General features: G+C 40.2%; 1 protein-coding gene across 1 annotated transcript in view; it reads left to right on the top strand.

Moving 5' to 3' along the window:
- The window catches only part of LOC138262462 (ATP-dependent translocase ABCB1-like), a 571,226-nt gene that overhangs the window by 241,161 nt on the left and 316,702 nt on the right, over nt 1-13,363 (top strand). Inside the window, exon 12 of the mRNA XM_069212358.1 lies at nt 9,625-9,786. Within this exon, the coding sequence (XP_069068459.1) occupies nt 9,625-9,786 (162 nt within the window). The remainder of the gene's footprint in view (nt 1-9,624; nt 9,787-13,363) is intronic.

Genomic DNA, 13,363 nt, shown 5'->3' with positions numbered 1-13,363 from the left:
TGGAGCCCAAATCAGATACACTGAGCAGGTAAGCCTTGGTCAAAAATGTACCTTTTGACTTAGTGCTTTTTTGAAGGTATTTCTCTTGTCATCGGTCGAGGCTTCTCTTCAGACCATCCAGAGATGCAACATAGTCGGCTTGGCTAAGAGCGAGGTCCCGATCAGCTCCTGGAAGTCTCGTCAATGGAGAAAACTCCAGAGCTTCAGCCAAACCTGAAATTCAGGCCGGATCGTGGTACAACCGTGCCAGCTTGACTCTCGTCAACGGTTCGGTCACCATCTGGAGCTTTTTCACAAAGTTGTTCCAAACTTCTCCAAACCTTTTCTTACAGAAGTCCTTTTTGGAGTGCCCACAAACTTGGTCCAAGGTTCCAGAATCTCTGAGTTGTTCTTTGGAAGTTGAGACTACAATTCCCAGAGGGCACCTTCAGAATCCTCAAATGACCACTGGACTCTATTCAGCTGGGATCTTCTTGCAGGACTTGATGTAGTCGACTCTTGTCAGCTCCTTTGTACCTGCAGCTCCCAGGGAGTCTACTCCTCGAGTTGCAGAAGCAGGGCAACGTCCTTCTTCTGGTGAAGCCCAGAGTGGTCTGCTGGTGCAGTCCTTGTGGGTGCAGTCCGTCAGGTGCAGACCAGGGTTTCAGCAGGGCAGTCCTTCTTCTCCAGTACTTTCTACCAGCAGGGATCAAATTTCTGGACAGCTCTACCATATTTATTCTTGCTCTGGGGTTGGCAAGCGGGGGGTACCCCTGGCCAATGGGGTGCAGGGAGCCACCCTGTGGGGTGACCGCTTCCTGTGAAGTGTGGCAAAAATCACTTCTAGAAAGCAACATTCTTTAAAAATCCATCATGGAGAAAATCTGAGCTGAGCCCATCTACTGGTATAGCTAAGTTTCCCTAACACACACCTTCCAATCCCTCTCCCAATCTAATTACTGGGTCTCCCATCTGGCTGGGGGAGCAGGAAATGAGAGAGGTCTGGTTTTTGTCCCAGGTGGCTTTCCCTACTTTGAAAACCAGTTTGGCCACCCTACCCTCACACTGCTCTGCCATCTGCTGCAACAGTTCTCCTCCCACCAGATGTTTTTTTTTGTTTCAGCCTAGACTACTTCACACCTCATTAAGGTAGCTTGGCTCAGGCTGCCAGGGAATGACCAATCAGGAAAGGGTACTGCAGGGGTGATTTTGGTAACTTTCAGAAAGAGTTCTAAAACTCTTTCACTGTTCTAGTCATAATGCATCCATTGGCAAGTTGTTGGATTTATTCCAACTTTTAATTTTCTATCAAACATGACATATTTAGCTGTTTTCTAGCAGGAATTAGACTTTATTATTTTAAAATGAAGATTCCCAATGTTAGTGTACGGACCCGGGGTACTACAAGGAGAGAAATTAATTTGGCTGTTTATTGCTCACTAGGACTCATCAAGCATCTTTAATAAAGTCCCTCCTTATATTTACTCTGTGCCCACCTCTTGTGGTACCTTTCGCAGACCTTATGGGTGACATGTGTAAAAATGATGTAGTTTGGGACTTTGGAGGTACTTTTAATTCCAACGTTGAATATGGGCTAACTTTCATTTAAAGGCAGCCAGCAAGGCAGGCCTGCTTTTACAATGATACCAGAGACCACAGCAGTGAACCCATGGGTGCCCCAACTACACGGAGGTCCCTAAACCTACATGCCCTGCCATATACTGGAGACTTATAGGTAGGTTGTCAGAGCCAAGTATAATTATTCCTAATTTGCATATACCCTCTCAATCAGAGCACAGACCCAGGGCATGGTTAGCAGGGCACAATCAGAATTAGAAAACACCAGTATCAGTTAAAAATGGGGGCAGAAAGTGAGGAGGCTTCTGCAGTCATCCAAGCTTTCTCAAAAGGAAGTCATTGTTTTAAAAAAAATTCCAATAACATAATTTCATTTTGAAAATAAAATAAAAAGAAAGTTGTAAGTTTGATGTACAACTCTGTTATGCTGGCAGAGCTGTTTGTCTAACTTACTATGCATTTCCAGGAACTGTCATGTTGACAGAGCTGTATGTCAAACTAACAATGCATTTCCCTGGACCGCTTCCCGGAAGTGCAAGAGATGTCCACTGGGCCAGTGAACCTCTCTAAATATGGAGGGCAGAGTACTCTCACCATGGCAGGAGTGAAGAACTCCACCATGGCAATGGTAGTTTCTCCAACCACCAAGATCTAAATCAGTCCCTGTGCTATCTGGTACAGAAAGATAGACTAAAGTGCATTAGTTGTCATTAGCAATAAACTTTTTTCTTCTTTTAAAAATGACAGCAAGGATGGCAATGAATATACAGCAAAACACCCACACATTTACACGTTTCACATCCAATTAATTTTACCTGGCTAGACTACACATGGTGAAGAGTAATCTCCATGTACGAAAGCACATGCGGTCAGAGGCAGCTAAGTAGGCCCCACCCATTAGTGGAAGATCAAATAAAAATTAGAGAAAAGAAGAAACTGAATTCTCTCAATAGTGTAGTCAAAGTACTTCATTTACTAAAACCGAAGAACAGTAAATTAAAAGTGCCTGATATGCAGTGTAATTTCTGAAGTTTATTACAACTTTATATTATTGGTGATATATATTTAGCATTCATTTTGATGACTAAAAATTGCGTAACAATCAACATGTTTAAGCACTAACCCAAATGCTTTTGTGGTGCAGAGACATATTCAGCTACCTGCCCACACTTACTCCTGGAATGATAAGGAGGTGTAGGCTGTCCTTGAGGTAATGGTTATTAGTCCCCTACCTAAAAGGACATTAGCAAGATGTTTTCTGATTTCTTAAGTGTTTCCAAAGACTATGGGCAAGAACCAGGAATTCTGTTTTTCATCTAGTGCAATTTGTTATATCTTCATCATTCATGATTTTCAAATGATAAATCAGTAGAGAAACACAATTTTCAGATTAAGGGGTAAGTGATTTAAATGAGGAAAGGGTATTCGTAGATTGATTTCAGATAGGTTAATCACAGCTACAAAACGTTTGAACAGCATGTTGTTTAGTCTAAAAGAGGTGTGACATTTGCCAAAACACTGAGGATCAAATGCAAGATTCTCCTAGGCAGCTATTCATATACATTTCCCTCCTTAGCCAATTGCTTTTTGCAGCATAAGTGTCTCAGTATCAATTTGTTTTGTACTCATAGCACCTATACTTAAGCGCTTAACCAACCTCTCTATGGATTAATAGCAACCATTGATACCATTTCAATGAACCTATACTACTATGAATTAGGAAACAACTAAAACACCCCTGTTCTGAATGTACTAGAATGAGCATGTGCCCAAATAGACACACAAATTGAGTAATTGCACCTCACAGTCAATGTTCTAATGTGTTTCAAATCCCATTGTTCTTCTCTAATTCGTTGTAATACTTCTTGGTGCAGGTTACTAAACAACTGATAAATACAATAAATAAATGTGTCCCTTTAGAGGGGAAATAATTAGACTTTTTAGTCTGTGTGAATTTATTCCATTGCCCAATTATCCTGGGTTTTATGTAACATTGATTGTTTCTGTGAGAAAATACACCCTTTTTGACTGGTCACCAACATATTTTGCTAAACCTTATTTCTGTTTGTTAGTCTCTGGGCAATGGGTACTGCTGTACACTGCTCAGTGTATGTGTTTTGACCCCCAAAACATATAAAAAGTGGCTAATCCCTGTTTGACATATATAACACCCCTGAAAGGCCACAGTATATGGTATAGAAATACACACATGACACTGAAAGTTAACTATCCCATGTAGACTGAAGCAGTTATAGTGCCACCCATTAGTGTGACGAAGGAAAATATGGCCTTTGGGCTATCATTGTTGTCTGACTGCTGCAGTGTAAAATTGGAAGCTTTACCTGCCAACATAACCCTTTGACAGGCAAAACCTACTTTTTAAGTACCGATAAGTAAATCTTTGTAAACCATGAAGCTCACAGTGTAGGGTGCATAGTTACTGAAAGTGGCTTACCCTATGTGGAGTACTAGAGGGCAGATTAACATATTAATTCCTGCTATTTCAGGTTTTAGACCAGCTAGAAAAATGACTGTCACTATTTCTAGTATTTACAAAAAGCCCAATTTAAAGATGAAGTTTGATTTTTGGTAAATATCTAGAAAGCATATCTTTAACAAAATTACATTTCGCTGCATGAAGGTCCTAGAGCCTCCCTTGCATTAGCTCTCCAACAGCTGCCCAGTCAGTGCTTGACCATTATGAAGTGTAAAAACTGCTGACAGAGCAGAGACAATGTCCTGAGTATGGCAAGATATTTTTGTTCTCCTTTTAGAAAGACTACTTAGGGTGGACCCAGGAAATTCATTAACTGGTAAAACGTCTGACCTTTCACGAGTAAATGTTAGGTGAGACCTACAAAAGGCAAATATTTATTCCCCCAGCCAGACTGGGTCCAAAACCCAGCATGGTTGGTAGAACTGGTTTAAAGTGGACACAAAGGAGGGGACTGCCAATTTCCCAGGCTGCGCCTCCGGATGGGTACACAGATTCTGTACATAGGAAAAAGGTTCAGATTTCAGATTTTGGGAATAAGGTGTACTGTGGGATCATTTACAGGAGGACCAATAGGAATTGGTGTTAAAGTGGGTAGGATTGCTCCTAGGAACTTTTACCCCATTGATTAGGAACGAGGCAGTAGTAACCCCTGCACACTAACTAGTGTCAACCAGAACACATTCTGAACCAGTGGAAGAACAAAGGATGGATTGGAATATGTAAAGAAACCTAAGTGTCTGGGCTTGATCTGACTTGTACCCGGGAGAAGGAAAGGGATTCAAGGGTCAGTTGGCTAACATCCTGTGGGGTGACAGGGACACAACAAGCTGGTGGTGGCGTTTTCCCACAAGTGCCTACTATTAGATGTTTACAACAGCACCTAACCTGGACCCTGATGATGGCCTCTTTTAGAGTGAGTCTTGACCCATATGTGGTTTATCTGCGGTCCTGGGACTATTGGCATTACCTAATTGGACATCTACAATTTAAAAAAATCCTAACTTCCAGCCATTGGAGTCCCAGGACCAACCAAGTGACCTGATCTGGCCAAGTCACGACTTTGCTTGGCTGAAGAAACAAGGTTCCTCCGCTTGGAGCTTCTGCACAGCAGCAAATCTGTTTCAAAGGGCTCTCAGCGAGAAGGCATTAGGCCTCATAGAACCCATCATTGGATATAGCCCGCACCCTTGCCCCACTGAAAGATTTTGACTTCCATTTCAGGAACTAAGGGCCTGATTATGAGTCTGTCCAACTGGAACACCCGCCCTCCAAACTGCCGAAAGGTTGGTCACTGCCGTTCTGGTGAACTCCTGGCCAGCCCCAACAGGACTTTCCCACTGGGCTGAGTGGTGGAAACCAAGGTTTTCGCCGGTCAGCACAGTGGGAAAATGGTGGCAGCAATGTTGCAAGCTCATAATAGAGCAGGTGGCAATGCTGCTGCACACAGGGGGGGAACCAGCACCCGCAACATGCACATTGTCTGCACAGCAGATAGTGCTCATTTCAAGGGTGCTGGGCAGAGGAACCCCTCGAACTGCCCAAGCCATGGGCAGTGAAGGGGCTCCCCTGTGGTCCCCATTGTGAAAATGATGGCGGAGAACAAGATTGTAATAAGCAGGATGGTGCTGATTTCAGCGCCTCCCTAGCTGAATGCAACCTGCACTGCTGTCAGCTCGTCGGGATCTAGAATCCTGGCGGGGATGGCAGCAGGTTGGCAGGTCTGCTCGACAAACTTGTTATGTGATCGTCAGACTGCCACAACCACAGCGGTCTGACAGCCACCATGACATTGGTGGTCCTCAGACCACAAATGTCGTAATCTGGCCCTAAGTCCCAAGGTAAAATCCCTGGGACAATACTCTTCATCTAGCCAGCCTACATGCCATTCCTGTTGGTGTGAAATTGTGCCTATATCCCCGTGAACTACAAACTTAGACTATTAGTCTCATTTCACTTTTTCTTCCCTCTTTTTGCTTTTAATCTAATATTCTGACCTGTGGTACCTATTATTTGATTGGAGTGGAATTTTTATTGAGTTGTCTGTTTGACATTTTAACTGCTTTGGTACTTTTAATTCTTTGCATATTTTTTTATGTTAAGCATCTCTGCTCTATGTCATAGCTACCAAGGATTGTGATGAGGTTTAACTTACTGAAACCTTTCACTGGACTTACAGGAATTACAGACTTTATTACTTGGGATGAACTTCCATCTACTCCAATTAATAATTCACTTTCAAACAGCTTTGATACACGTCATCCCCCCCGCAAGAGGGAAAGACATTTCATCGACAGGAATCATTGCATAGCGATCAATGAGCCAGATATCTGCGAGCGAGGAACTGGTTCACTGATTTGTGTGTTGCATTTTGTGGGTATACTCATAAAAATTACATTTTCGGATAGTTGCCTACTACACATATGTATTGTATTAGTAAATATCAACTCCAAAAATATCGAGGGTTAAAAATATTGATGTCAAAATATTGACACCTATAATATTAACAAATCTATTATTCTCAATAGAATAATGACATCCAAAATATTGTTATCCAAAAATATCTAGACACAAAAAATAACCAGAATATTGAAAATCAAATTATAAACCTAAATAATTGATAATTTTTAAATATTAAATGTATTTAAATGAAAATGATTATAAGCATGTACAATCCACAAGCATATTTATAAAATGTAGTTAAAATAAATTAGAGTAAATGAACACTGTGTTTATTATATAAACTATATATCATTAAAATAAATATATTTAACTATACAAAAACATGATACATGTGTAAGTATTTCAGAACAATATATATATATTAAAATATAATCACAAATCTACCTAAATATAAAACATTAAAAAATGAACATTTAAAATACTAAAAACATTTTTTTAAAAACAATTTAAAAACATAATCCCTGAAATAAAATTACACACATATATATATATATATATATATATATATATATATATATATATATAAAAGTCCTTACTACGCCTATTCTCTACCCATCCCTGAACCTTAAAAACTCTGTTGTACCACTATTCTATACATATACCAAGCTAAATACTATAAGCACTATAAGAACTAATCAGTAGCATGTAGCATGGTGCAAAACCTGCGCTCTAAATACTTTTTAGTAACGCAATGCAATACCCACACTGGTGCCATAAAAATAAATCAGCAAACCTGTGTAATTCCCATTCCTGGACCCTAAAGCCTAATCAATAATACGGTGGAATACCCCTCCATGCATCCAAAAAATGAATTAGTAATCTGTTGCAATACCAACAGCAGTGCCCTAGAAAAATCATCTGTAACCTGTTGCAACACCTATCCTTGAGCCATTAATACTAATCAATAATCCAGTGTAATACCAATCTATGTGCCCTTGAAACTAATCAGTAACCTGATGTAATACCCATCCTTGCACCCTAAAAACTACTCAGTGCAAGGTCCGTCTCTGTGCCCTAAAACTTAATCACTAAGCCAGTGCAAAAACTGCCCCTGTGCCTTAAAAACGTATCAGTATCCCAGTGCAGTACCCCTGCAACCTAAAACTTAATACATAACCCAGGGCAGAACCGATCACTGCACCGTAAAAGGTAATAAGGCAAAACTCATCACTGTGCCCTAAAACATCATTTGGAAACAATACAACAGCTTGCGAATTAACCCATATAAAACCTTAAAAAAAAAAATACGTATTTCAGTTTTAGAAAATAAAAATATACATTTTATTTTTGTAATAATTCACTTTACTACACTACCTAAAACATTCACATTTCTACATGTTCAGATACCACTCAGCAACACTGGCGTAAATGATTTTTTTGTAGAGGTGCAAAGTTTCTATTATTTAGCAAAAGTTGTAAATGCAATAAAGAAATAAACAACAATGTGGAACGTAAATGACAATTGAGGTAGTAGAACTGAAACCTAATTTGTGTCCAAGCATAACATAACTTAGTAGCTAATTACAATCTTAGCAACTGGAAAACTTTACTTCCCCCTTGCCCGTGATGCATTTAAGCATGGCTGGGGGATCATTTAAAAGTTTCCACCGACCCTTAGTGCCACGTTTTATATGGCAGTAATGGCCACTGGAAACTGGCCATGAGCCCACTCAGTCCAAATAGGACAGGCAGACACATGGCCAAACAACCGATGGCCCCTACTCCGTTGTATCACTGGCGGTGAATGTAGGAAGTAGTCTCTGCTGTCTGCACACTGAAGGTCTGGCCATTTATAAATGAGGTGTTAGACCTCCGATTTGGCAGAGTCTGTACCCCGTTTCTGTTGAAAGGGAATGATTTAGAGTTTGGTGATGGGTTACTATGTCACAAACAGAACACATACCTCGTCCACCGTATTACCAGTGCATAGCCATAGGTGCTTGTAATACAGCCATGACATATTCATTGCATTTGTGAGGAATAACCCATCTACATACATCTTCTACTGATTTCAAATGCTTAAATAGATAGAGGCGTGTAGGAGTGTACATTGCTGGTCATTCTAACCCTGGCGTCCAGAAGACCGCCAGGGCCACCATGGCGGTTCCACCGCCTACAGGCCGGCAGTAAAGATCATCACATTCCAAGTGTGGTGGTTTGGCCTGTGCCAATCTGCCACTTCCCCCTGCTTACAGGCATCTCCGACCCAGCGGTCCACCCAATACTGCCAGCGGTATCACAGATCCCCTTTCCGACAGGGATTTCATGGTGGTAGCACTGCCACAAAATCCCTGCCTGAAAGGCTCTGGCGACAGGATATTTCGCTGGCAGACGACTCCCACAGCCCTACCCTTCCAACACAACACCCCCTCCCTGACCCCCCTCTTCGCAAATTCACCTCTGACCGCCAGCACTACTGCTGAAGGATTTCCACCCACATTGTGGCAGAAATCATTCAGTGCTCATAATATTATGGTCGAAAGACCGCCAGCGCTGGCAGTCTTCTGGTGCCCACAGGTTTGGCGATCTGTGTAAAAGACCGCCACATTCAGAATGACCGCTGCAGACTTTCTCTTGTCAATTCTAAATTTCAGATCAAGTTCTCAAATTTTTCAAAGGAAACAGGTCTAGAAACGGATGTGCATCAGTTATTTGTCATTTTGCAATGAAGTTTGAAAATTATGCAACAGCCATTTAGAACTGGTATTTTATCTCAATGGCTTGCATGTTTTCTTTATGAAATGCACTAGTGCATGTCTGAAAAATATAAAATATATTTATATGGAAACCATTGCATTATGTTGTGAAAACCAGTATCAACATATAAGGAAAAATAACTCACGCCTTATAGTTCCTGAAAAGTGTCTGACATGGGTATAGTGTGAGGAAGTTGTTGCACTGTAAAATGTCAAGTAACCAAAATATACATAATGTGTGCAGAAACTGTGTTGACTGCCACTGCAATTGGTTCTTTGAAATATGCTAATTAACACTGATGCAGTAAACATGATATGGCTATCGGAGTTAAGAATAGCTCTTACAATGTCACACATGTTACAACAGTATTCAGTCTTAATTTGATAATATATATGTTTTGTTATATCTTCAAGGCTAGAAATGGTCGCACTACAATTTTGATTGCTCACCGCCTCTCCACTGTAAGGACGGCTGACGTCATAGCAGGATTTGAAAATGGCATTGTCGTTGAGCAGGGCTCACACAGTGAACTCATGGAGAAAAAAGGAATCTATTACTCTCTTGTAATGCAGCAGGTAATCATTGACATTTATTGCTATAAGGTATCCCCAATATTATGTACCAATGCACCAGCCACACCCTGCTGTTTCAATAGCTTAACATGTGAATCCTTTACTGTAACCAGGTCTTTTTAACATTCATTCCTCAATGGATGGCTGTACATCAGAAGATGCATTTCTACTCAAATGTGAACTATATTGCGTAATCAGTTTCTCACAATCTGATCTCTTCACCACGCTTAGTAGATATGAACACTGACATGCCTAATGTGCCCCTTGTGTTGCCAATGTGGTATCCCAATCACACAAACTATTCCCTTCTCATATCCCCAGAGTAATTGCTCCACTTTTCCTTCAAACTATGTAAATAGATTAGAGCAGAGCAGATGTCCTAACTGATCTCCTAGGCCAAAAGTCTTGGGTTGCTTGCAAAAAGTTGTCTTCCCTGATCTCCTCAAGCCTGGTAACCTTTTTCCTAATTAGTTTTTCACTCTGCTGAAAAACGTGCCCCATATATCAGAAGTGTTGACCACTTACATCCTGTTTTCAAATCTCTCAGCAAGCTACCGACTGATTAGAAACTAATACAAAACTGCTGGTCTCACCTGAAAGGCTGTACATCCCAATTACCTTTTTCCCTCTTGCAGAAGCTGCTATCGTGCTCATGTAGGCCTTTTAAAGCCATTCCATCAGCATCTCGAGACTCCTAGTTTAAAAAAAAAAATGAAAATGCTGCTTAATTTGGAAGACCTTGACCACACATCACTCCTGATTTCTACATTCAGAAATTGGAATTAAATGATTAGTTTTAGGCTTCTCCATATTTTCCAAATTCATGGCACGAACTATTCTGGTCCTGAGAGACACCCAGCAATTCCACGTAGAATAATATAATGCTAAATTTCCATTTTTGCTTGTCTTAGTAAATAATGAGCTCTACAAAGATATTTGGCTTCCACCTCAATAACTAAAGCTGTAAGAAAAATCTGAGGAAGGTAACAGGTAATAGCTCTGAAAATATAAAGAAGCAACGGAGTGCATGCATTTTTAACAGAAGTGGGAAATATAAACTGTGTCATTTCTCCTGCACCTGGTTTATTGTGTCTAGTAAAAGTAAATGTTCCAAATTAATTCACCATATTTTGTCATGATCCCTATGTACCTTGACCCCAAATGGCCTATACTATTTTATGTTGTCTTCTTTCTTTCCCATGGTTGTCCATATTGACTGTAATAATTTATGTTTTATATATTTTCAGTGCATATCCCCAGATAAATCTGTAAACATTTGCTATATTGCTAACAGCTTTTGTTGCTATTTTTAGACATTTAAATAACAATGTCCTATGCCGGTAATTTAGTAGTGCTGCCAAGGGAATTAAATTGATTTACGTGAGGTAATGGTTTAATTTTTGTGATAAATCTCTCAATATGGAAAGTTATCTGAGCAGGTAGCAACGGGCAGCCTGTTCAAATTCCTCATTGGAATGGAAACTTATCAGATAAGGTATGATTTAAAAGTTTCTGTTAACTATTTTCTTGTCATTCTGGGGCCAATATCGACCATAAAATGATAGTAAGTCCTATACCCCACGAGCCATCCTTTCTGAGGACCACTTTATGCTGTGTTTTGTTTACCTTTTGTAGTGACCGCCATCCTGGTTTATTAATTTTATTTGTGAGAAAGTGTCTTTTTGTGTGGTCACCAACATTTTTTGTGGACTGATACTACTGTTGTTTAGATTCTGCACTTGCACAGTACTAACCACTATAGTGCATGTGTTCTGACCCATAAAACATGTAGAAAATTGGTTAATCCTAAGTGTCCTATTTATTTTCCTATAAGGCCACACTATACAGTGTCTCAAAATACACGCAAGGCTAGGAAAGTTAAATGTCACCAATAGACTACAGCACTACTTTTCCTTTTACAAGTGTGACTAGATAAGTAAGACTTCAGGCTTACCACTGTAGACAGACTCCTGCAGTTTTAAACTGTAGCCTGGCCTGTCAAAATGACAGGAGAAAACCTCCTTTATAGGTATAAATTTATATGTAGGTATTATAGCCTATAACACTGTGTGCATGTTATTTAAAAGCATGGAATGGAGACATTTAAAGTTAATATGTCCTTACAGTGACTCACACTTAAAAGCTATTTACACAGCTAGCTGGCTGACCCACAGAGAAACACTAGGAAGCAATACTAAAAAAATGATTCTGCTATCTTAAGTGGGAGAACAGCTGAAGAATGATTATATCACTATGTTAATATTATTAAAACCCAACTTAATGTTGAAGTTGCATGTTTGATAAATATTAAGGAAGGGGACATTTTAGAAGGTTACCTTTTCTATCCCTGAGCTTCTGAAGGCTAATTTGCATTAGTCCTCCTCCTATTACCTTAGAGGTGAGTAGCCTTGATGGAGTATGACAACTGCTCTCAAAGCAAAGATAATTGCCTGGGTGGGGGAGGTGCAATGACCAGGAACTCATTTCACTTCAAAGTGGCCTCCCAGTCACAAGCAGATGCCAGATGAACGGGCACTTCCTTTGTACTCCCAATCAGACAGGTAGTCTGATTGGGAGTTCCCAGTGGGGGAAGCTATGCCAGATTTGGTTTGGAGTAACCATAGAGGAGAGGCTGCCTATCCCCGTGATCATACCTATGCGGGAACATATGCTCTGCACAAGGGGGGAGTGATTCTCCATCCTGGATCTAGTGAGTGAGGGGCACTATATGGTTGTTTGCAATAGGGTGTACTGGAACTGTTGACAAAATTGGGTAAGGGTATCCCTGGGATCTGTTATCCTGTTTTTTTAAAGAGGCACCAGGAGTCAACCCTACCCAAAAACTAGTGCCAGGTGTACATGTGACAAATTAAGACACTTTCTTGGAAACACTCAGGACCTTTGGAAGCATGGAAATAAGACTATACCTGATGATTGAGACCTTTAAGGAGACATAAAGGTCTGGGCCTGCTCCAACTTGTACTGATAATGCGTACCAATCTAGATAATCTATTCACCCTGGGCCTCGTTTTAGGCCGATCAATCTTTTGACCCTGATTGAAGTCTCCTTAAGACGAGATAACCAGTCAACATGTCAATCGATAAATCAATAACCTCATTAATATTCACAATAGCATGTGAATCAAATTTATCAATGGCATCAATAAGACTCGGAAACCACCATGACCTTTCAGCCATGAATAACCACACAAAATTAAGTAAGATTTATGATATTTACTCCCTATTGATTACAATTCTACTAGCAAGTTTATTAGTCTCAAAACCAGAAAACACATCAACATTGTCATAATATGGCAACTCGAATAGGATTTCATCAAAGCAAAGATCATGAACATTAGAACATAGCATGATGTCAACATCGATTAACTTTAGCAGAGTATCACTAGCGCATTATTCAACAAAGCATAGATTCAGTCATTTGTCTGCCTGCGTCCGTTTAGTGTCCCCCTTAACTAACCTTGAATCAGCATTAGCATGTTGGGCTTCATGCAAAACAATTTAGCAACACCAATTTAGAAAACATCTATCTATGGTATCTATCAAAAGAAGCAGTTGGTAC

This window comes from Pleurodeles waltl, chromosome 10 (genome assembly GCF_031143425.1).
Source record: "Pleurodeles waltl isolate 20211129_DDA chromosome 10, aPleWal1.hap1.20221129, whole genome shotgun sequence".
Taxonomy (NCBI): domain Eukaryota; kingdom Metazoa; phylum Chordata; class Amphibia; order Caudata; family Salamandridae; genus Pleurodeles; species Pleurodeles waltl.
This window is presented reverse-complemented; position numbering and strand designations above follow the sequence as displayed.